We start from the raw sequence: 26150 nt of genomic DNA, 5'->3' as shown, positions 1-26150 counted from the left end.
GAGTCTCAAATTGCTTTAAGTTTAGGATAACTGACTGTTCAAACAAAGGTGTGTGTGTGTGTGTGTGTGTGTGTGTGTGTGTGTGTGTGTGTGTGTGTGTGTCACATCTACACGCTATGCTAAGCTAAGAAATCTCACTACAGTGAGAATACACTAGAACTATGGATGGAGAGAACACACGTACACATGCATGATGCATACACACCGCGAATAAACAGAATTTACTGTATTATTCATCTGATATTACCATCTCAATCGCCTGTCCTCTCTTGGGAATGGACCATTCAATAATGCCACAACATTGCTAATGTGAATCAAAGGCTGCGAGAGTCGTCCTGAAGATTAGAGGCAAAATTCACTTGATATAACAGAAAAAAACATGTAGACACATTTTAGCCAACAACATCTGTGAAACAACAATTTATGTTGGCACTCGGCTATCCTTTTCAACATTATCTTTGATAAATACAAGAAAAATATTGGACTGACTTAAAAATGCCATATTTGCACGTTCTGTAGTAAATAAATGGCTTGTATAAATACAACCTGTTCAATAATGTTCTGTTCATGAATGTGATGGTTGGAGAAAACAGGTGATAGATAATTCATGAACATATTCAAAACTGAACACAGCACTTCATGCATGCATGAGTTGAATAAAAGTGATTGCATTATTGGTTTTGGTTAGATTTACTTTGTAAGACAATAGTAGTTTAGGTTTATGTTACATATGTGCAAAATGTCTGTTTTCTGTTAGGTACTACCGATATGTGTAATGTGATGTAGATACACAGTAGGTTCAAGTAACAGTAACAATAACACACACCATTCCAACAACACATTTCTACTTGAAGTGACCATTCCAAACAGAAAAGAAACCACATTCTCAGGAGAAATGAATACATAGCTGGAATGGAAGTTTGCGAGCAAATTGCATTATCCGAGTTCAGAAAAGATCTATGGCGCATTTGGTTCAGATAGCTTGAAATGTATCCTGGTCTGATTCGCTTTATGGTCATTCTGTAACTTCTGGGTCCAGATTGTAGTTAAGAGTTATGATAATAGATACAAAATAAAACTAAAAGGCTTTCCCGTCCATGGATGAGACACAGACATCAACGCTTCCATTACTGTGGCGTATGCCTTTCAATCAGAGGAATGCACAGAAGCAGCACGGTCTCCTCACATGACCTCCGAGCAGAATGACAATGTAACAATAATGCGATAACAATAATATATAACGAGGTAAGAAGTAGAGCAGCTGAATCGTTCCCTGGGCGACAGAACGGAGGGGAAATGATCCTAATGTAATTGCAGATCCCCGAGGATGTGTTGCCACTGACATGGGATCTGAATGGTCAAGCCTCACCAGATGCTGTTACTCGGACGGAATATATTGGTACGTCTACTTTTCATGCATTTAGCCAGGCATGCCGTTAACAATTACACACATTGTGTTCCTTCCCTTGTATGTTGTGAGATTGTAGATGGGTTGTTTTTACGGCGATGGCATGCCGAAAAATAGGGAGGCCAAGTTGAAAGTGATTAATAATGGCTCAGAGAATATCCACTCCCTAAAATGTGCGTGCTTAATACTAAATATGATTCATGATACTTCCCATCAGTGCCAACCTTGAATTCAATATAAATGAGTGGTTAGTGAACCGAAGCTAAGAAAACCAGGTGGTGCTGCATTGCACATGGGTGTGTACACTGGGACTCTTAATGCTTGTGTATAATTAATAATACAGACACTTATATACAAGTCATGACACTTCCACATAATAACACCTTTCTACACCTCTCAATTTACACAAGTGGTTTTAAATTAAAATTGTGCCAGTGAGAATGCAGTTCTATACTTATCTGAAAATATGTTTTGCGTCATTTAAGAAAGGAAAAATATGTCACATTCATTGATTGAACATTTTATTGAATAATACATATAGAATGGTTGTAGCAAACCTTTAAAAGATACATGGTTGTGAAAGCTCATCCAACACATTTTCAGCAAAGTACAAAATGCAACATACATTTGTCTTCTAGATAGGTAAGAATTAAGTACTACTGTATACTATTGAGTTATTCACACAATACCAGAGAATGTACTCTTTATGTACAGTATGTATTATATCAATACATTTTTTTTAGGGAATTACAATATTTATATCATTTCATAATTACTATTGTGGAATGTAGAAAGCTTTTTTTCTGTAATTTTGTACATCACTGGAGATTATGTAAAAACATCTATTAGTTCAGACAAAACTTTTATATGCCATAAATCAGTGGTTCTCACAGTGGGCTCAGAGGACCCCCAGCCAGGGATCCTCTAAGGGCTTCCATGGGGGGTACCCTGCACAATTAGTTAAGTCGGCCATCCCACCCATCACCCAAAATTGCGTCATAAAACAAAATGCCAGACCTTCTGGTGTCTAATGGCATCAGTTAAACAATCAGCTATTTTGAAATAGCTGATCTACAAGCTCACAACACGCCACGGCACATCGCGACATGTTGTGAGCTTGTAGATGCTGCTATTTTCAAACGGTCTTTAAAACATTTTTACAACACAAATTTGGTATGAGGAAAATATTTTGTGCCAGGGACTTGCACAAAATATTTTCTGATAGGGTTCCGAAGCCGAATACACACAATTTGGGGGTCTTTCTTGACACATGAAAGGGCTTGAGAACCGCCGCCGTAAATGAAGAGTGAGGAGCCGGGCCACCTCGCCACATTACTAACCCTGTCCACAACCCTAAGGCGCGATTCATACTCCTATTTTAGAGCCGAATAAAAGTCGGTTCGGCTCTGTAGAGCCTACAATGTGACGTAATTTGAGGTTTTCGGTGCTACTGAAAATTTCCTAAGAGCCGAAATCATTTCGGCACTACAGTGCCGAAACAGCGGTAAAATAGGAGTATGAATCGGCCCTAACACAGAGCACATGCAGTCACTTTATACAAACAAGTTGGCGGGTGCTTGGTACAGTAATGCACTTTTTTTTTTTTAAAGGCACTTGTGAAAGACCGGAAACAGGCAGAGAGAAATTCAAATAATTTACCGTATGAAACGATTGAACAAGCGTATCCAAATGTACAATAAATACAAATATATATATTTTTTTATTGGATAAAAAGATTCAAGGATAGACTATCCTAGCAACATGAATTGCAGGCCTGACAAAAATGATAACTACCAATTAACAAAACAATTAATGACTTTGGTAACAAAAACTTGAATTAACATCACTTACCATTTAGCTTTAGAGATTATAAATGATGTCACTATAGTGTATACATGATTTCTGCAGCATGGAAATGTTTACGGTACAGTACATTGAGAGCACACAAACACGTAGGAAATACAACACAGTTGAAATGTACACACACAAAAAATGGCTTGGCAGTCAAAATAACTGAACATTCTTGGATGGATAACCCAACAAAGACTAAGGGTCCTTTTGATGCAAGTAATTAGGTACAAAAAAAGCAATGTTTTTTTTTCATATAAAAGTGAAAAGAAAAGACATTTTGTGATTAAGAAGCTTTAGAATGTGTAACGTTTCACCCCTGGCAACATGTGGCATTTACTCCACGTTCCTGTATCTGGTGAAGAGGTTGTAGAGAACGCGAAGTGTCGACTTTAGGTCACAGTTCACAATATCTGAAAAAGAAAAGGATGACAGACCTAAGCCCTATTCAGAATTCATTGTATGACGCTCGCCTAAATAAGATGACCATAGAATATAAATTAAGCATGATGGCAAGAAGTTAAGTACGTAGATCTCGTCTCGTCTGCAACACGTTCTAGCAATCTAGAGTCACGGAATGTCCCTAAAATGTAGGTCCTGTGGGCCCGTGGACAGATCATTCTGTCCGGGTCTCTCCAAGTTCTTCATTGTTGTTCATGTCACAATGTGTTAACTTCTGTTTAAAGATGGAGTGCCACAATGTTTGTATTTTTCCAGTTTTTCATGTGTCTATGAGGTGCCGTACATCATTAGACACCCTGGAGTAGTTTTTATGTGCAATGGTGTATTAACTTTGTATTTAGGGTTTCTTCCTGGAGGCTGAACCCTTGACAGTCAAACGGGCCAATGAAATAAACAGTAATATAGTGACATCACACTATCAGCCCCTCCACTAAGCCCTCCCCCTTTATCATACAACTACAGCTGTGGGTGCGGCTTCAGTTCAGGTCGATCACCACCCATCACCACCCACCAGGCAAACCAGGCAAACCAGGCACTTAATGAACTGGTGGGCGTGTCCACATAAAAGCATGATTTGAACAAATACTTTACACTTTTTCTTCCCCCTTATATTATAATAATACCTGATTATCATGTTTTAGGGTGGAAACAAATCATGGCACTCCATCTTTAAGAATGCACTTCTTGCAGTTTTTGGAATACTAGACCGCTACTCAGCGTCCACTCAAGTACCGAACCATGTGGGGACAATGCAAGTTGGGAATGCGTGCCCCACCCAGTTATACCCGTTGTACCTGTTGTTGTTGGGAGTACCCAGTGCAGTATCCATTACCCCAGTACTAATAAAGTTACACATTACAATCAATGATTCACCGATTTATAAAAGGGCACCGGCCAACTCTGGACCAATGTAAGACGAGTACGATGCAAGTTGGGGCATACATGCTCACCCGTTTATGCACTTCCCGTTGTGGGGTCATCCCTATGTTCCCCACTTATCTTAGGGTTAGGGTTTAACGGGGAACAAAGAACCTTTTTGCGGGGTGGAGAACATAGAACCTGGGGAACATAGGTACGGTCCCCCGGTTGTACTTGTCACCACAGCACGTGCACGATCGGTTCTCCAAATACGCAAATACACTAGAGGATAGAGGAAACTTGAGAACAGTGTTGAGAACTTGTGTTTGCCGTGTTTACAATACTGTGACATTTTATGAAATATCCATCATCCGATTCCAAAGCCGAGGTGCTGCACATCTGTGAGAATTAAGTTAAACTATGCTAACTACTACTGTATGCTACAGTAAGTACAATTAACCAACCACATAAACCCTATTGTCACTATAGAGCATCCCAGTTCCGCCCCCTTTCATGACGACGCCAGAACCAGGAAATAGTTCCCAATGCATTTTTCCCATAGACATTTCAAAACGTATTTATTTAAAGACCTTATAAGCGTCGTACAAAGCCATCTCTTGTCGTGACAAATCATGACAAGAAACACAATATTTTGGACCAAACAAATTGTAATTATTTGTTTGGTCCAAAATAGTGTTTCTTGTCATGATTTGTCACGACAAGAGATGGCTTTGTACGACGCTTATAAGGTCTTTAAATAAAGAAGAAAAACAACAAAAAAAGTGTTGTAACCTGCCGTTTTCTTCTTCTTTCTAATTATTTGTTCAGCCCGAAAAATGTTGTTGTCATGATTTGTCACGACAAGAGTTGGCTTTGTCCGCGGCGTAAACGTCTTTAAATAAATACTTTCTGAAAAGTCTGAGGAAAATGAACAAGGATTTATTTTCCGGGTCTCTCGAGGGGGCGGGACTGCGACACTCTATTCTGGGCATGTCAAAATAGACAAGCATTCAGGTGAAAGTTTGGCAAAAATAGCTGATCTACAAGCTCACAAAGTGTTGCGATGTGGTGTGAGCTTGCAGAGTGGCTGTTTTCAGCAAAAGAGATTTGGTGTAAAGTCAAAAAAGGAGGGTGCCAAGGACAGACCCCTGGGGCATCCCAGGTCAACAAAATACAAACTGTAGTGGTGAAGTTACGCCAGTAATACAATAGAAACTGTGCATATTTAACCCAACAAAGGCCAACTGTTCCCATCTGATTATTCTCTTGCTCTGGCTAACTCCTATAGCGATTGTTAGCGCTTTGTTTTTAAGTGTTCATCGTGGACTGAAGCTGCACTTTCATTGAACATTTGGATTGGGACCTTTATTCCTTGTTTCTGAATAAAATGTAATCCTGGTCAGTGGTCACTTATCTCAATTTACACCACACCTGCTTCTATACATCAACAAACTTGTCATACAAGTACCCAGAGAATACTAGTTAGTAGGTACAACCCCTAACTTGTATACTAGTAAGTCATGTACATCATGCACAATACACATCTTCTGCTATGCTTACACACCTTTATACCGTATCTCAGGTAGGTTTTAGCTAGAGCCTCATACAGAAGTTGATTTTGGCTACCATTGTTCCTACGATTACTACTTCAAGCTGAAAAATACTTTCAACCTGGCATACCAATTTCTGGCATGCCATTATAGGCAGAGAAATGTACAACCCCACCACCCTCAACAAGTATAAAACGGAGCTGGTTAAATCACCTTTTTTTGTCCATCCTGTCATTGTACATGGTTAACACTCCCATCGCCCAGGACGAAGTTCTTTGTCCTTTCTATTAGTAACGCCCGACGCCCAGGACGAAGTATTGTCCAAAAGACAAAGTTTATCGATATGAGAACGGATCGCATGGCTCCATAGCCCAGGAGCGCCTGTTGGGCAATCCTCGGTGTTGCACAAGAGTGAGACGTCATCGAAAAACTCCCTCCCCTGTTTAGCTGATGAAAACGAAAATCTTAAAACGTTCATAACTCGCGATCTAAATCATCCCGTCTAATTATGAAAAAAGGTCCTGTGTTAGACGGCGCTCCGCGGTCCAGTCGCTAGTCGCGATAGATTTATTCTTACCTCCCGTTGTTGTCGATCGACTCTAGATTGGTGTGGCTATTGTTAGCTGCTACACACACATTCACAACAACAACCGGTCCGTCCGGAAAAGGGGTCCGTGTTTATAAATCGAATGGGCGCTATAATGTAATGGATTAAATAACCCTGGGCAATTAAAGTGTTAACATATAGGCCAGGCCTGTACAATACCACATATGGACGTAGATTATGAATCATGTAATAAGCGGAAATGTGCCACATGTGCTAATTTGAAAAGTCCTACTCGTAATAATATGCTTGTATAAACGGATGACAAAATGAAGAAATCCGCACATCCGAGGCTTGCTGAAGGTCTAGGATAGAATCTTATCTGGCTCATGACCTACGTTGAATGCCACTTCATGTCTTTGGTACGATTACATATTCTAGCTCAGCGCCGCCCAATAAGCCTACAATATATACTAAAAGGGAGAAATTCGACACAAATGAAATAAAAAAGGAAAGAATAGTAGATTCTTACCCTCAGGCCGGGGTTTGGGTTTCTCCAAGCCACCATCCTGCATCAGCTCAAAAGAGAAGGACACGTTGTGGACCTGAGAGAGGCAGACAAGGCTGTTAAGTACAATAAATAAGCAAGCAAGCTAATGTACACCAACTACACACGCATTTGAAATGTTTGCACACAAAAGTACATACACACACACACACACACACACACACACACACACACACACACAAGGTGAACAGGTACAATCACATGGGTACACAGTCAATTCCACAGTGATAAGAGAATGTGAGAACGGGTCGATAAAACCCACAATACGCTCAGGGTCAATTCAATCCATCTACCACCGCTTCCTATGTGGGCAAACATAGCACAGTTCTGTACTGTAAGGCCATAAGCCTTCAGCAGCTGCACAAACACTCTGCCGCCTCGTTTATCAAAAGCTTTGTTGCACTTTGTATGTATCACTTATAAAACCTCACAGATTTGAGATTTCTAAACCATTTTTTTTGGACTGCAGCTGTCATACAAGACGGTAAGCCATCGCTGTAAAAGTTTAGGAGAGCAGTCGGTCTGTATACCCTCACGTAGATACGCTCTGAAGAGAAATGATTTTTCAAGTAATTGCGTGCCGAACCTTTTTTTTTTCCAGAGACCTATAATGTGTTAAACGCTGGTCAAATGTGTGGCTGGGTAACGGCCATGCTTTTGGAACAGAAGGCCATTTTTAGCTTGATAAATCCACTCCTCCGTGTCTAGCATGTAGCAGGCAAGACGCACAACTCTTTCACATTTAAGGGTACACCTGTAGCGAGTTGCTTGGATGCATCTCGTGAAACTCTAACCTCATAAAATGTCAGCACCCATGCAAAAGAAACTAAACAATGCTACGACAACCACATGCTTCACAAGTAGTAGATCAGCTATTTTCCCTACTTCTTAATTATTAAATTGTTTATTAGATAGAAATGTATGGAATTTCTTACATATTTTTTCTATGTAGGAAAATAAAATTGGATTGAGTCGAGACCCATGAAAATGGGTCCGTGACCCACTGTTTGGGACACAGTGACATTAATGGAGTGGATACTACTGTATGCCTAATACAGTAAAAATGGAAGAGTGTGTGTCACTCAACTAAACAGAATTCAACCAAGATATCAAACCAGTGGACCGTGGACGAGTGCTGTTCTCCATTGTACCCCCTACCCCCACCCTATCATCAATAGCCCCCCTAGGCCCTTATATTCTACTCTCACACACACACACAGAGTAATAGAGTTAAACCCCCTAGCCACTCCAACATTTCCCTGTGCAATAGGAGATTACAGATGCTGTGGGGCTAGTGCCTGTTCTATCTGGCCAAGTCTCTTTGCGTGTGCGTGTGTGCGTGCGTGCGTGCATGCGCGTGTGTGCGCGTGTCCGTCTGTCCGTCCATGCATTGTGTGCACTGTAGTACTGATGCCCATTCTGCTCCCGCAAGCTGGCAAAGTCCACTGGACAGGACCCAAACACAAGGTTTCTGTGGCGTCCCTGCAGACTGCCTGTTCAGAATACCATAGTACTACAGAGGCCGATGGAGAGAAAGGGATGGCTGTGCACAGAATTGACTCTGGGGACACAATGGATGGCATTTATCAGTCCACTCATTGTAGGAGTACTGGCTCTCTTGAGTGCTTCAGGCTTCTTCAAAATGGAGTATTGATTTAAGATAGTGTTTCTTACAACTACAAGTCAGAAACACAGATGGACCAAGGTCCTGTTTCTGACGTGTCCCTACAGGAGGACCATTGTAACGTTATTTAATGAGCCATGTACCTAGTGTGCAAGGGGACCATTTTGTCATGTGTTCCTTTCCTAGCTGGCAAGTCCAACAAGCTATGATTTATGACAGCGGACTCAAAGTGGACCTAAAAAGGACCTCAACTCAGCTCTCCCTGTTCTTTTTTTTAATATATATATAGTTTTTTATATTCATCACAAACATCAACGAAACAAGGACAAACAGGACAAAATAAAATAAAAAAAATAAAAAAGTAAAAACTCCCTGTTCTAAGATGGTGTATGAACCCGAGGTTATAAAATATCCAAGGACTGTATTACAAAAGGACTGTATTATCAAAGATCAATGTGTTTAGAATTAACAGGACGCTGGAGAAATGAAGAGTTCCCCCAGAAATCGAGTGAGATGAACCTTTTCCCCATTTCCCACTCACGGACAGCAGAAGCTGTGTAGAGATGACTCATGAACCAACACAAGGGAATCAAAGTGAAAGTCACATGAGAGAGAGAGAGAGAGAGAGAGAGAGAGAGAGAGAGAGAGAGAGAGAGAGAGAGAGAGAGAGAGAGAGAGAGAGAGAGAGAGAGAGAGAGAGAGAGAGAAATGTAAAACTTAAATACCGGTAGGCTATTGTTGATGATTGATGCAGGCAAAAACCTCTAAGTTATGCCAACACTGCTATTTACGAAGCCGTTTAATTCATTACAAAAATATCATATGCAACAATGGATGGACATTACTGAGGAACTGTATGTTATGGAAAAACTAACATTCATACTTAGACTTGTTTTTTGTTGTCTGTCTTTTCATCAATAAAAATTAAGTGAAAAAAATAAAAAAAAATCATATGCTATGGCAATCAGGTTGGTTCAATTCCCACTATAGCTGCGTGGGAAATGTTATGTAAAGCGATACAAGGTTGAGAGTGGGAGCAAAAATAAAACGGAAATCAACATTGCCAGTTGATTGACGGCTTCACATGCCAGTGGGAAAGCAAGGTGCTTTTCTTTAGCACGTTATCAGTATTCAATGCAAAGAGAATAAAAAAAACCAAACAAAGTACTACCTTTTGGTCAAAGTTTTCTGGTGTGAGGAAGAAGTTGTAGAGAGGGACGAAGTATCCCTCCAGCAGACCCATCAGTAACACGAGGTACACACCGTCAGCGAACTGAAAGTGCATCACAGCTAAACTTTAATTCATTTGGTTATGAACTTTAATTAATTTGGTTATAAACGTGACGTTTATGTTTTTATTTTCCTGTATGTGCAAATGTGTGTCATACCTGTGTATCTAGTTCAGACACCTCTAGGTTGAGCTTGTTCAGATGTTTGTTCACAAACGTAATCAGTGTCTGAGGAGACATGAAGGACAGCTCTGTCACAGACATGTGCACAGTGACCTGTCCTGTACACACAGTATTAACATTATACAATTACATACCACTTATATTACATGAAGAGAAATAGCATTCTCACGCATGGACATATACATGTGTGCTGTGCTCGTGCACACAGCCACACACACACACACAGCCACACACACAGACACACACACACACAGACACACACACTACCTTTTTGACGACATTCAACTTGTCTGGCGCATGGTCAAACAAAGTGTCAAAAGCGTCCCGTTCTAAAGAGAAGAAATGAGACGATAAACGGTCACAAAAACAGAACAAACATAAATTGGTTGAAAAACTGAAATGCAAGAAAGAAATTCAAAACATACCATGCCTCCCAGAGAACGCCCTAAGAGATGGAGGAGAGATTGGGGGAGGAAAGAGAAATAAGACCCAGAAAGTGATGTTTGCTTGAATTTGACATTTTAAAAACCAAACGTATAAACAACAATCCATAAAAGCATTCAGATTAACCACAGAGGAATGTTGAATTATGGAAAGGTTGTCTCAGTGCAGAATGAGCACCAACAATGCAACATACCTTAACATTAACAATAGACACACTGTACAGTACACAGATCAAATCCTCAGTGTTCATATATATCCGTTTGCAACTCTCAGAGTTAAAGGAACACTGGGATTTTTAATGTGTGCGTGTGTGCCTTGGGCATTCCAATTACGTCGTTAGACACCAGCCCCTACCATGGGTATCATTGTTATGTTAGAATAGCCACACACGATGCCACATTACTCCGATATCAACGACAGCAAAACACAATTGGGTATTAACCCATTTTGGACTGAGGTCGATTAAAAAAAAGGCTTCTAAATCCTAACATTTTCTGAAAAAAACATGTTTCTATGTCAGTTGTGCTCAACCTTTTTCATGTCAAGGACCCCCAGAATTAACTCTATTGGGCCACGGACCCCCATCTCAAAATATGTAGTTCCAGGGACCCCCCAGAAGCCAATATTTTAGTTAAAAATGTTCGCTCTGAAAAATATATTCAAAAATGTGCGCCACATTTTCACAACTTTTCAAAAATAGCAGACCTACAAGCTCGTAGCGCGCCACTCGGTGGTGCGCTACGAGCTTGTAGAGCTGCTATTTTTCAATAGCTAAAGTATAACATAATGCTTAAAACACCAACAGGGGTTCCCGCCCAAAAGGGGTTAATACAATGGATGAGTGATTCCACTATCCACACCGGGTTCCCCACTGCATGTCTCGTTGTTGCCACAGAGAAGAATACTGTTGTTTGAGGGGTCACTTACTGCAGTGTCAAATGTCCCCGAGGACCACATATCACAATGGACAGGCCAGCAAGACATGGCATGGGCTCTCACACACACACAGAGAGTAATCTTTGATGGCAGAGGTAGGCAGGCCTGGGCAATGGTCCTGGTGTTATGGTAATAACCACATTTCCACTGTGACCGTGTGTGTGTGTGTGTGTGTGTGTGTGTGTGTGTGTGTGTGTGTGTGTGTGTGTGTGTGTGTGTGTGTGTGTGTTATTAACAGAATTCTACCGTGACAAAATGTGTGTTTGTGTATGTGTATGTTGGCCTGTCGTTATCACCCCAGCTGCTGCTGTCAGCCTGCAGGACTGCCTTGGAGTGAGAAAGGTGCTGTGTGTGTGTGTGTGTGTGTGTGTGTGTGTGTGTGTGTGTGTGCGTGTTAAAAAAGATTAATGCCTCAGCTAACGGTGACATCACATCTCTTCTATAGTTATAATTTCTATGCAACCGATAATTAAAAACAAATAATAATAGTATTTTAGGGTGAGGGGCTGGTATCTATCTACCAAATGTTTGAGTTCAATTGAGTTCAAATAAATTGCTCATTTAAGATTAAGCTGATTTTTGTGTCCTAGGCTTTTTGTGTCCTATGCTGAGCCAGCCTGACGGCGTGCCGCGGGTTCGACTCCCGATCCCAACGGCCTTTTCCGCGTGTCTTCCCCCAATTACCTGTCGGTCTACTTTCAACCTATCAATTAAGGCAGAACAAAAGCCAAAAAAATATCTTAAAAAAATAAAAATAAAAGTAGAATTGCTTCGCAATGGCAATTCTCTCCATAACGATTTGAAGAAGAAAAAAAGAAGACATAACTCAAAACTCCATAACCTGCAGTGCAGTTCCTCATTATATTTATATATATCGGAACATCCAGCCGTGCATTATCACTTACATAGTACACGTGATTCGGTTTCGTACCAATCATTGACTCATCGGTTACTTACTCCGTGTTTCCTGTGATCTCCTCTTGAATCTGTCTAGACTGAAGGATCCCCTCTCTTTTCTGAAAGCCAGAGAGGAGGATTCATGTATAAAATTATTCTTAATTTCAAATGAACAGGATGTCTATAGCAGAGGACAGAAATTCAAAGCTGAATTAAGGCCTATACATACTCCAGATTTAGGTGATGAGGTGACCACCTTTCCGGTGGTCACCTCATCACCTAAATCTGGAGTATGAATAGGCCTTTAGCAGCAACGGGAACAATAAAGGCCTATTCATAGTCTGGATTTTCGGTGGTGAGGTGACCACCGCTCCGGTGGTGAGCTGACCACCGGAGCTGAAATAACGTTGAGCGGCGGTGAGTAAAAACAGAGAGAAGGGCTGGAGCGGTGGCAGTGGTTTGCTCTTCACCGCGGCTCATGTTGTAGTTCGGTGGTCACCCCACCACCGAAAATCCAGACTCTGTATGAGCCTTAACCCGCACACACAATCCAAAACAGAGTAACACCCACCTGGACCACCACAACTTGAATGGACACATGATCTGGCAATCTGATTGGCGCTCTGAAGTGTTGCGACAGCGCCACCAGCAGGTGCAGGATGGCAACTATACTCTTAGCGTGGACCGCTAGACGGACAGAAATGGAGAAACAAAATTAAACGATCCATATAAAATAAAATTACCCAAACTTTCATGAAAACGTTTGAAGCCATACTAAATAGATAGTTTCCAATTTCTAACAGAGATGATGAATTGCTGTACATATATTGTATGTAGTACGAATAATGAAACAATACTAAATGTGATCTATTATTAGTGCCATTTAATTTCAGTTGAAAAACACAGATCAAATAGCAAACAAAGAAGGAAAAAAAAGCAGGTCTTTGATTGTGCGCCATATCAGATGCACTTTACAGAAAGCAAGTTAAAAGCCTTCCAAAATACTTTCATATGTTCACTGGGTCAGGAGACCCAATTAGGAAGTGTTTTTAACAGGAGGATAAAAGGCGTAAACCAAAGGGAAAGCTACTCTAATAGGAGAACATGCAGCGAAATCAATTATATTCCATGTCCATGTATAAGCCATACGCTTTTTACTCGAGGGATCATGCATATTTCAAAATGTCGTTATTTTGCTGGCATCCAGGGTATCTGCAAATTCTTTAAATTACAAATGTAATACTTTTTAACTAAGGATCCCCGGGAACCTTGGCTGCACCTGTAATTCTATAGTACAACAGCATGCTATGCGATGTACAATTGTCTTCCAAATCACTTGGGGCCAGAGCATTGATCATTCTTTTTTTTAATGATTTTTTGTGGCTTTCGCCTTTATTTTTTTATAGAGGGACAGAGACAGTAGGCTGACAGGAAATGGGGAGAGAGATGGGGGGGTGACATGCAATAAAGGCCGTCGGGATCGTGAGTCGAACCCGCAGCACACTGCCAGACTGGATTACCAGCCAAGGTGCCTGGACCACTGAGCCACGGCCCAGGCCAGAGCATTGATCATTCTGATAAAAAAAAGAGCTATATCAAATCAATATGACACGACAGCTGACCAGTAGGGCTGTCACATTTAAGTTGACAATTAATTGCCACACTAATAATTGCAATTAACAATTTAATTGTGTTTTTGGCACTGAACGTTGGAATATATGAATAAATAATAATAAAATTATAATATTAATACAAAAATTGCACAGGGCAAATATGACAAATAACTGAAAAATCGAAAGAGATTACTGACATTCATTAATGTTATACTATTTAAAATAAATAGCGGAAATAGCTGATCTACAAACAGAGTGATTCGTTGTAAGCTTGGGCTCTTATCAGTATTGTAATTGGTGGCTTACAGTCGACATTCCAGCGAATGCTCCTGGTGGAGAGTTTGAGTGAGTCGTTGATGCGTTCCAGGACCGTCTGCAGCTTCTGCTTCTGGGCGATCTCAGACTGCGTGACCTCTGCCACGTTTAGTTTATCTCCTTCCAGCTTTTCTGGAAAACACACACATGCACACCAAATGGTCAACTTCTGAACAAAAATACAACTAAAACGGCAAGAAAGCTTACGGTATTTTCCCAAATAGTAGCCTGGGTATTTAAAACCTATTTTGTGCCCAAGACGTCCACAGACATCCTGGGAATTACTGCTATGCAAGACGTCTGTGGACGTCTTTCTGTGGACGTCTTTTTTTTAAATTATATATATATATATATTAAAAAAAAAGAATATGTCAAAAAAAATTATGTAAAACTTCTTGGGCACCCTGTTTTTTTTTTTTTTTTAAAGTGTTGTGTGGGCACACAAAGCGTTAGGCAAAATCGATTTGGACCACGGGCGTTTAAAAGAACCAGGGAGCAATTTGCAGCAGGCTATTATTTATTTTTGCACCGGGTCAGTATTTGGTTACAGTTCGAGCATGTTTTTTTTTTTGCCAAAATTATAAAGGTATATGGTAAACAAACATTGCAGGCAAAGTCTTTGATATTTCAATTAGAACTTTTGACTCAAAGACTTTCATCTTTCAGGAAGAAACCAAAAATACATATAGAAGACATATTTTAATATTATAACCACACCTGGGGGTCTATTAGACTAGTAATGTTAACTCCATAGACACATACAAAACAGAAAAAGTTTTTAAAAAAAATCACTCTTTCAGCTCAGCTCCTCACCAAAGAGTTTCTGCAGGACCTGTCCATCAAACAGGTCCTCCGCCAGGTCCTTCACAATTATCCTCTCCCCCACCAGACAATCGTTGATCCAGTCAATCAACACCTGCGTGGGCAGAAGGACAAAGAATTTCAGTCATACTGAGAGAAAGGTCATAGGAAGGCATTGTAAGGGCCGATTCATACTCCTATTTTACCGCTGTTTCGGCGCTGTAGTGCCGAAATGATTTCGGCTCGTCAGAAATTTTCAGTAGCACCGAAGAGCCGACTTTAGGACGGTACCCGCCCCCCCGAACCTCAAATGACATCACATTTGGGAGTATGAATCGGCCCTTAGCATCTGACAGTGACAAATTATGTGTTTATGCATATAATGACTTCATACCAACAGTCAGACACCATGAGTCAGACACCCTCCCCAAACCTCACAGGAAGCCACGACCCACGGGTGATTTTTAACCCGCAGCATGGATTAGTTTTAACCCGCCACACATGTTTTAACCCGCCACGGGTGATTTCTAACCCGCAGGATGGGTGATTTTAAACCTGCAGGACGGGTGATTTTTTAACCCGCAGCACGGGTGATTTTTAACCCGCAGCACAGGTGATTTTTAACCTGCAGCACGGGTGATTTTTAACCCGCAGCACGGGTGATTTTTTAACCCGCAGCACGGGTGATTTTTTAACCCGCAGCACGGGTGATTTTTAACCCGCAGCACGGGTGATTTTTAACCCGCAGCACGGGTGATTTTTAACCCGCAGCACGGGTGATTTTTAACCCGCAGCACGGGTGATTTTTAACCCGCAGCACGGGTGATTTTTAACCCGCAGCACGGGTGATTTTTAACCCGCAGCACGGGTGATTTGTAACCCGCAGCACAGGTGATTTTTAACCCGCAGCACGGGTGATTTTTAACCCGCAGCACGGGTGATTTTTAACCCGCAGCATGGGTGATTTTTAACCCGCAGCACGGGTGATTTTTAACCCGCAGCACGGGTGATTTTTAACCCGCAGCACAGGGGATTTTTAACCCGCAGCACGGGTGATTTTTAACCCGCAGCACGGGATCTACAAGCTCACAACGCATTGGTTAACAAACGCACACACACACTCACACACAAAGGCATTACCTTCATAAGCTCTTGTAGTTTGCGATCATTCTTGGAGTTCGGGTCCACCATGGTGCGCACTTCATTCTCCTCTGGTGGAGGAGACAGCAAAAACTAAACATCAATGTTGTAACATTGTTGGCGCTAATAGTAAGAGAGGAGCAGTGGCTAATTATGTCAGTATTATTGCGAATCTTTGTTATACAAGATTACCTTTGAAACCAACCATTAAACCTGTACACAGGTCAGGTGAGATCTTATGTAGACGAGTACAACCAACAGGTGCTGTTAGTAAGAACACTCACCAAGCATGGTGTCTTCAGGGTCCAGCTCATAGTGGGACGGACTGAGAGGAAGATTGATGGCATTCATGCCTTCCTCCTGAAGCTCCGATACTAAGAGAGGGAGGGGATACAGACGTTGTATTAGGTTCACGGTTCAAGATTGTACTTTGTTACATCTTTTGTACAGGTACCTAAACTTATTTTACTTTACAATACAGCAGCATAGATAAAAATAAAGAGGGCAAAAAAAAGAGCAAAGAGAGAATAACACTCAAATAGTACATTTGCAAATGTACATTTGCACATGACATGATCTAGTTGCAGGGGTTGACAGTAAGGTCCCAAAAAGTACATTTTCCATTATAAAATGACCGTTAACATTTGCGCTTGTAAAACATTTTTAAGATACATACATTTTTTATTTATTTACTTGCCACCGGTAGTCGGGGCAACCGTTAGTGGCAACCCTTGGACCTGGATCTTGGTATATTTTATTTATACTTTGAGATACCTGATGAAGGTCGTTTAGACCGAAACGTTGTCATCTAATAAAACTACTGCTCTATAAGTGAAAGACAGTGTGCGGGACCCTTTTCTTCTCATGATTCGCATTTGGTTGCCGGCTCCGACGCACCTGTCCTTGTAGGAGTGCACAAGGCCTTTTCGTTACAAAATATTGTATACACCAACAGCATTTTTTCAGTGGCTGCTACATACTTTGTGTAAAACAGTTTCACAATACAATTCTATGTACAACATAATAGTATATTCAATAAAGCATTGCATTAGATTAAGCTCTGTAGCACGCACACACAACAAACAAATGCACGGATGGACACAGGTAAAGCACAGTCTGTGATGTAACATGGCGGCGTGTGAACAGTCACCCCAACCCCAACTACACAGATAAAGGTTGCACACAGTCACAAACAAACACGCACAAAGGTGATTTTAAAATCTAGTTTCATAAACAGGCCAAGGCGCCGTAGACGGAACAAGGATGCCGAATCTGGCTTTTTATAATGCCACTTATACTTAATAGGCCAATCATCTTGAGACCCGGTGCCTCCATGTGCAGACAGTTAATGGAACACAACAAGACAGCTTGCTAACAAAATTAATTGCCAGACATTTTCAAAAAGTAGTTTCATAGATGCCTCTCTAAATCTTCCAACGAATCCTTAAAACACTAATATCCGGGCCTCTATTAGGCTGTCTTATATCACCCCAGAAAAGACTACTGTTGCTTCCTGCCTCCCATCAAGCTTTGTAGAGTCCCCCAGCATGCCATTCGTAGTGTGTCAGATACCTGAGGAGATTTGATCATTAGAAATCAGCACATTCTCTGCCGTCTCCAGGGTAACATCCCTTTAATCAACACCGCACGCACACGTAAAATAAATCCAATATCCCCTCCAACACAAGGTTATATGAACACTTCCAAGTTCCAACCCAGAGCCTTTTCCTAGTGGGTGTTATTACTGGTAACTTTTAATTTACAGTAAGCAAAAAAACCTATTTCTTATTGAAAAGTTTGACTTTTAACCAATTAACAAAAGAATTCTCAATTATTAAGAAAATACACAAGCTCACAACGAGCGACTCAAAATGAAAACAAGCTAGTGACATACATTTAAATGAGCACATCCAAAAAGTATGTTTCAGAATTTGAAATGCACGCTGAAAACAAACAAGAAACCCCCCATAAGAGGATAAAAGACATGATGTGATATAACACCAAGCATATTTAACTGCAATATCATACGTCAGGAAATCAAGACAAAATATTTCCTGACGTATGATATTAGATATTAGTGGGGCTGGGCAATTAACCGCAAATATATTTAAATCGATATTTATAATAACCAACTTATAACTTTGACACAAATCTACAGGAATAACTGCAATATCATACGTCAGGAAATCAAGACAAAATATCAGATACAGGAATCAGCACAACACAAAATCTAACCGGTTTTAAAGTAGAAATAACATGCATTTTAAAACGGGTTCTACTTCTAATATTTAATATCATATTGTCTATGTCCCTCAAAGTTATTTCTAATGGTTTGAGCCTCAATCATCAATCATCACTCTAACCCTAACCCTCTGGACTTTGAAAGCAGTTTTAGCTGCAATACCACAATGTCCTGAGGTGGTGGGGGTGCCGATATGCAGATTATTTAATATTTGAGTCATAATACTGATGCTAGATAAAACCAGGCTTGTTCCCATTCCATGCCAGCTTGGAAAATCAACAATGGCGGACATTGTAAACAAAGTGGAAATGCAAATTTGGAACTGAAGACTGAAGAAGGAGGAATTATACAAAGTAGGGTGACATTGATGACATCACGATGAGGACTAAATCAGTTGAGCTGTTCCTGAGAGCAATTTCCATTAAAGCACCCATATGATATGAAAGCCTGATTGTTTAAAATTGGTTATTTGTGGGGATAGAAAATGCATGTGGGAGCCCCAAAAACACAAAAGAAACTTCTGATTAACCACTTTGTCGTACGATGATTTACAAGCGCACAACACGTCACATCATGACCCGTTGAACTTGTAGATCTTCTATTTTCACCATATTTAAAAACGTTTTTGTTATCGTTATTAATTGTAATCGATGAAAGTTTGAAATAATCATGATATTGATTTGATTGATTTGAAGCCATAGTTATTACTAGCATTCACAAAGTTGAATTAAAGAGGAAAGAGAAGACAACTTAGTCTCTTCTCAGTCCTGTAAGACAGTGTTGTAAGGCAGTAACCTGACTCCGCCAGATGGGGCAGCAGAGAGTACACTGGGTTCCCCCCTCCTGCTCCCATCTGGGAACTCTCAGGCAGACTTGATGCCCGGCCACAAAACGGCCTGGTCAATCGGCAGCAGCTAGAAGCTAGAAGCTGCTGCTAGAAGTTGCTGCTGATTGGCCAGGCCGTTTTGTGGCCGGGCATCAAGTCTGCCTGAGAGTTCCCAGATGGGAGCAGGAGGGGGGAACACAGTGTACTCTCTGCTGCCCCATCTGGCGGAGTCAGGTTAGTAAGGCAGGGCGGTTCTCAAAATTGCTTTGGCCATGTCTCGTGACCCCCGTACGGCATGTCGCGGGTTCGAGTCCCGAGCCCGTCAGCCTTTGCCGCATGTCTTCCACCCCCCCCCACCTCTCTCCCCCTTTCCTGTCCAATTACTGCACCCTATCAATAAAGGCAAAAATGGCAAAAAGAAATATCTTTAAGAAAAAAGTGGGAAAAAATGTGCAGACTACTGATTTAGAAGGGATCTGTAGAATCGTCCTCGGGTCTTAATGGGTTACAGTTTAACCATTAAACAAATGGAAAAGACATCAAGAGAAATTGATGCAAATAGCCTGCCTCCTGCATCCTGAGACTCACTAAATTGAGAAAGGACGCAGTCATGTCACCCTCTGGGGATCCTGGGATGCAATACTGTACTCAGTACTGTACTCTAAACGTCATTGACGTAGGACTCATCAAATGTCCCTGGGACCCGTCTAAAAGACCACCCCATTACATTGAAAACCACATCGCTCACTGATACAGTAGTTTATCCTGGAGAGCATGCTTGTATTAGTCAGTGCCCAATCTGCCCATTAAAATAAATCTGAGAATAAATCCCTTACCAATAGATTTCTTCAATGTGTTCATGATTCTGAATCCATTGCAAGCATTTACACTCTTTGGGCTAAACAAAAAAGTGCCCTTCTGGGCACAGGTCTCCACCAGGAGGATAGGACTGTGTGAGATGTTTGGCAAAATGTTTAGGAGTAATATAAACATGTTTTTTTGTTTGTTATTTTTTTGCAACAATTTTCTTCATTTTGTTGAGGAAATGCAGAGCCAGATCACTCATGGCATGAGGATAGAATTCTGGATGAGCAGGACATGTGCAGCATTTCGTACAAAACGGGCCACTCCTGAAAACTTTGGAAGGCAATGTTAGCCAATCAGTGTAGAATCTGAGAAATCCAACAGACTCGTCTTGATCACATGACTACAGAGATCATGTGTACCGATTTGCGTGACATTTGGATGAAATCTGTGCGACTAACATAAGCAATGTGTTTTGCAGAAATCGGCCTCATGGTGGCGCTATAACCGGCAGATGTGGAGGGATGCAGGGACAATGTTTTTCCATGGCCTCTAGGGAGTGCGCATACATAAGTTGTATACAGATCGAAGCAGTTATAGCTAAAAACAGGAATTGGCCTGTTATAGCGCCACCTTGAGGCTGATTTGGGGAAGAAATGAGTGGCATGTCGTCCTCGGCCTAGTGGAAATGTGCGTATATAATTTCACGGAAATTGCACACTGTGTTTGTGATTTGTGGCATTTTGTTCGAAACGGACCAATCATGTGAGCTTTGGAAGGCAATCTTAGCCAATCAGGATGGAAGATGGGAAATGGTGCAGATCCGTGTTGATCACATGATACACTAGATAGTGTATACCGAATTGTGTGATGTATGGATAAAATGTGTAATGAGTAATCTACAGAAATGTGTTTTGCCTAAATCGGCCTCATGGTGGCGCTATAACAGGCCGTTGAGGAATATTTGGGGCAGAGGTTCGTCGTTGGCATCCAAAGTTTGGCATGGATCGGGCCAACGGTGGCAGAGATTAGCTGGTAACAGACGGACGGAAGGAAGGAAGGACGGACGCACACACACACACACACACACACACACGGACGGAGTGCAAAACATACTCTCTCCCCATGCCTTCGGCCTGGTGGAGACAAAAACAGCCATAGCCACTCTTCCAGGTCATCACATCTTGTGATGAAAGCTAGACTCTAGTTTGACCCCTCACATGCTACTTAAAGCAGAATCAATTTAAAATGTGTAGTTATTAATGGTAGCCCAACTTTCAGCAGCTGTCACAGATTCCCGTACAGGGAAACTGAATCTCTGTGAGAGTGTGAGATGTGTTACTAGACACCTTTACAAACACATTGGTGAAGAAATGTATTGGTTAAAGGGACACTTATATGTGACCCTTTAACCAATATGACAATATATGTTAATGACTTTTAGAAGCTTTAGAACACTTTCCTGGGGTCTTATGTGTGTAATATGTGGTTTTAGATATTTTAGATTTTAGCAGTGAGCCCAGTGCGTATATCTTTTCTACGTCCGAGCATAGACATGGTAACGCCCCGCCTGCCTCTGATTGGCCTACCGACACTGCCCGTCTAGCCTGTCCTCCGAGATGCAAGGGTACTACGTGGTGGGAAATAATACAAGTACAAGAGAATGGCAACCCGCGACAGTAACTTGTAACTTACATTTTTGCAGAAGAGGAAAACTAATATTGTTTGTGCCGTTTGCTTTGATTGAATAATTGATTGAACACGTATGTACTATGATTTGATTTGTCTGTGTTCTAAATTAAAGTGTTAGTGTTGATTATCGTGTATTAATCTAATTATAGTAAACTAATACTATTATACTAAAAAATATATAAAGATCAAGGGAAAAGAGACCTTTTTACAGTACAATAATGTTTCAAGTTTACACATGTATACAAATAAACAGGCCGACGGCATAAACAATATTAGTTTGCTGCCATGCATGCCAAGCTATCATTCTCTTGTATTATATCGTACTTGTATTATATATTTATTTCCCACCACAGAGTAACCTCGCAGCAGACTATCCAGCATGTATCTTCCACCTCGGAGGAAACTCTGGTATACCGGCAGTGTCGGTAGGCCAATCAGAGGCAGACGGGGCGTTACCATGTCTATGTTCGGACGTAGAAAAGATATACGCGAGCCCAGTGTCTCTGATGTCATGGACACTGGGCTCACTTACTTCCTGGACTACATGTTGTCTCAGTAAGACAGCCCTCCCCATATCCACAAGGAGCAGTGCACCAAAGCATTATGGGAATTGTAGTCCAGGAAGGAAGTGAGCCCAGTGTCCATGACATCAGAGACACAAAATCTAAAATATATAAAACCACATATTACACACATAAAGACCCCCAGGAAAGTGTTCTAAATAGTCTAAACGTCATTAACAATATATATTTGCAAAAGGGTGAAATGTCCCTTTAAGGGATATATTCTCAGATTGGACATTTTTCTGATAATATTCCCTGACTAATAGGAGAGACAAGTAAAACATTGATCTAAATAGCAATTCTTCTACATTCATCGTTATAAATTAGCTGATACAGAAGATGTTTAACATTAATTGAACTCTTGAGATGGTAAAATGAAACTTAATCTGTAACTGAATATTCTTTTTGTAAATGCTATCTTTTCTTGAATTTTTTATTACACAATACTTAATCTGGCACTTTTCAATCATGCACCTGATTTATTCGTCAGGTGCAGAATTGAAAAGGGCCGAAAGAAAACTAAAACGAACATTAAACTAATAAAGTAAAAACCAAATAAAAACTAACAAACCTGCTCTAAAAACTAACTAAATTAACTAACTGAATTAGAATTCAATATGTCAAAACCAAATAAAAATAAACTATAATGATGAACCCAAAACTAATGTATCACCTTGCTGTGTACAGGCTTGTTGTGCTATGTCCTACCTGGAGGGCAGAATGATCCACAGCCCATCTCTGTGTCTCTTCATCCCCCAGGCTCCAGCCTCCTAACCCTGGCTAACTGCACCAGCCTTCTGTCCCGCCGCTGCTCATCATCCTCAGAAGAGCATAGATAGAATGCAACCAAACTAGCTTTTCTCTGTCGTTCTATCACAGAATAATAAAACAATTCAATAATATGGTCTGTGTTTATGTATTGTTTATCTGTCCCAAGTATTGGCTAATCGAGTCCCGGCCGTCACAAGCCCAACAACTATTGTTATATCCTCAATGCGGTCGGTGGGTGGCTGACTGGCGGTGTTGTTATCCATCAAGGCTATAGGGAATTGTGATGCAGTAGTCTTTATTAGCTAAATGGCTTCTGCTGCCGAGCTCATATTCATTCATCCCTTCCCCTTCAGTTGACCTTCTCCTCCCTGCCGTCTCTCTCTCTCTCTTCTCTTCTCTCTCATCCAAGGTTATGGCCTCACTCTCTCCTCTCCTGTACATTAGCAGCCATGGTCATAAACGTCACAGACTCAAATTTAATCAATGGTTGACACAAGAGGGAGCAGCCCTGGCTTTTCGATCAAGTCATAGGACACACAATACAGACAAGACATCCTTCCCACACTGTGTGTGTGTGTGTGTGTGTGTGTGTGTGTGTGTGTGTGTGTGTGTGTGTGTGTGTGTGTGTGTGTGTGTGTGTGTGTGTGTGTGTGTGTGAAGGAATAAAACATCAAAAAGGGGCTCAGCTGTTGAGCAGCCTCCGCGGATGCGGATGACGCAAACTAATCATCCAATCTCCACCCAGGCTTGCTCATTCAATGATAACAACCTGGCCAATAACAATGAAATGTCAAGAACATCCAGAAAGCAGACCTTGCTTGTTATGATGGCTGCAAATCAAAATGGGCAACAAGATATTCATATTTGGTATGATCTCTTTGTTAACACTAACACATGAGATATATGGCACTGGCAGTCCAATAAAGTTGTTATTTATATATATTCATCAAGATCCATGTAAAAAAAATGCAAATAGCCTAAGGCACCCAAAAGGTAAATCGCGATCTACCAGTAGATCACAAAGGCTGTGCAGGTAGATCACATGACATGCGATCCTATAGGGACACCCTATACTATAGGGTGTGTAGGATGGGTGACAAATTCCAAATGTACTTTGTCAATGAATTTAGCTTTCTCTCTCCATTCTGTCATAAACTATAGTAAAACCAAAACAGGGCGGCGGTGGCTCAGGGGGTAGTGTGGCTCGTAAGATGAACCTAAATAGGTTTGAATGGGGTTTCTATAGGTGTAAGTATGTAGGGCTAGTAGCATGCCAAAGTTTGTGCTATTGCCATTGAGAATGCATTGGGCGTTTAAGTTAAATAACTCAGAAACTACAAATCATTTCAAAGTAAAAGGTTCCAGCATGTGTCTCCACAGTAAGCTGAATTATAAAATGTGTGAATAGAGTTTCTAGGTGAAAGTAATGTTTTGACGTGCCATAGAGCTGCCATTGAGCCCCATTATAAATTTCTCAAATTTGAAAGCACTATATTTCTAAAACTATGAAACATTTCAAAGATTTCTTTTCAGGCAAACATGTCCACCGTAAGATGAACCTAAATAGGTTTGAATGGGGTTTCTAGGTGTAAGTATGTAGGACTAGTAGCATGGCAAAGTTTGTGCTATTGCCATTGAGAATGCATTGGGCGTTTAAGTTAAATACGGGGGGGACATATTTTGACAGCAGAAACTGCCTGTCATAATTTCTCCCTATTCCAAAGCCCCCCCAGGTACATTATATATTTAAACTATTTTCAGCAATGGTACACTTATTTTTTCAGTGGGTAGATCTTGTTGAGCTGGTCATTTTGAAAGTAGATCTCACGTCATAAATGTGTGGGCACCCCTGGCCTAAGGGGAGTCAAATCAATGAATCAAGCAAGGTTGGTGTGTTTTAGTTTGTATTGTTTGGCATGCAGCCTGCAGGGCATGAGTTCAGCTGCTAGGCCCAGCCCACTGCCGCAGACAGTGGGCTGTGTTTACTCTTGTCTCATTCCTCAGTTATTACATTTTGTAGTGAGTCAATACCCTACATGGATATACTGTAGTAGACACATAGCCCGCAGCCACACAAGTCTCAAAGGACTGGACTACTGTATGTACGCGTCAAACTCTGTCTGTATTTCGGCATTTAGTGAGTTACACTTATATTAATGATGACTAATCGTCACTTTGTCTGGAAGTTTGGAATGTTATGCAAACTTTTTTTCCCCACACGCCCGTGGAAAATCTGCGTTGCACAGTGGCAGGGTATATTTCTCTCTCGGTAAGATTTAAAAACTTGACACTTTTAACAGATTCTATGGCACAGTTAAGCCACGTTAATAAAGGTTCACAGATGTTTGGATAGTTTTTTTTGTCCAGTTATCTGAAGATATAAACTCCATTTACCTTCTTTGGCTTTTTTCCTCCTTGCCAAAGTTCCACCAAGTTTTCCCAGAAACGAATCATCTTTCTTTCTGGAAGAAGGCGACTTCGGCGTGCTGGGAGACTTTGGAGAAGACGGTGATTTCTGCGGCGAGGAAGCCATCATCTGTCCGGTTAATCCAAAGAGGGGAAAAATGTACAGAAAAACTTCTCTTGCGTTGATCCACCACAAAAGTTATTTGTCCGTCACGAAATCCCTGTCCACTCCCTAAAAGCGGAAACGGAATTCCAGTGATTTTTTTTCTGGAGTCACAGTGCTGTGTTGTATCATGGCCCCGCCCCTCTGGAGGAGGGCAGGGAAAACAGTGGTGGAAAAAGTACTCACATTTACTCACATACTCTTTTTACAACTAAGTAAAAGTCTGGCATTCAAAATTTACTTCAAAAGTACCAAAAGTAGAA

At 41.1% G+C, this 26150-nt stretch overlaps 1 protein-coding gene across 2 annotated transcripts; it reads right to left on the bottom strand.

Annotated features, from left to right (window-relative positions):
- Positions 1-1907: 1907 nt before the first annotated feature.
- Positions 1908-25999, bottom strand: parvaa (parvin, alpha a). Of its 2 annotated transcripts, XR_013790103.1 has the most exons (14): positions 25713-25999; positions 16705-16794; positions 16421-16491; positions 15293-15395; positions 14471-14611; positions 13123-13238; positions 12612-12670; positions 10700-10719; positions 10542-10603; positions 10251-10319; positions 10034-10135; positions 7203-7275; positions 2270-3669; positions 1908-2211 (listed from the first exon to the last, which is right to left on the bottom strand). XR_013790103.1 is itself a non-coding variant. In XM_079502044.1 (13 exons), the coding sequence occupies exons 1-13, from the start codon at positions 25852-25854 to the stop codon at positions 3593-3595; spliced, it is 1125 nt and encodes a 374-aa protein (XP_079358170.1). In that variant the 5' UTR covers positions 25855-25999; the 3' UTR covers positions 1908-3592. The 2 variants fall into 2 exon arrangements, 1 of the variants encoding a protein (XP_079358170.1); XM_079502044.1 differs by having other exon boundaries at positions 1908-3669.
- Between the last annotated feature and the right edge of the window lie 151 nt (positions 26000-26150).

The sequence above is a fragment of the Electrona antarctica genome (genome assembly GCF_951216825.1).
Source record: "Electrona antarctica genome assembly, chromosome: 5".
Lineage (NCBI taxonomy): Eukaryota > Metazoa > Chordata > Actinopteri > Myctophiformes > Myctophidae > Electrona > Electrona antarctica.
This window is presented reverse-complemented; position numbering and strand designations above follow the sequence as displayed.

Excerpts from the sequence above, each read along its gene's own strand:
- parvaa (XM_079502044.1), bottom strand. The coding sequence starts at position 25,854 with ATGATGGCTTCCTCGCCGCAGAAATCACCGTCTTCTCCAAAGTCTCCC. Across the intron at positions 16,492-16,704 it reads CCCTGAAGACACCATGCTTG|AGGAGAATGAAGTGCGCACC; the intron begins GTGAGTGTTCTT and ends CTCCTCCACCAG. Across the intron at positions 12,671-13,122 it reads TTCAAGTTGTGGTGGTCCAG|AAAAGAGAGGGGATCCTTCA; the intron begins GTGGGTGTTACT and ends TCTGGCTTTCAG.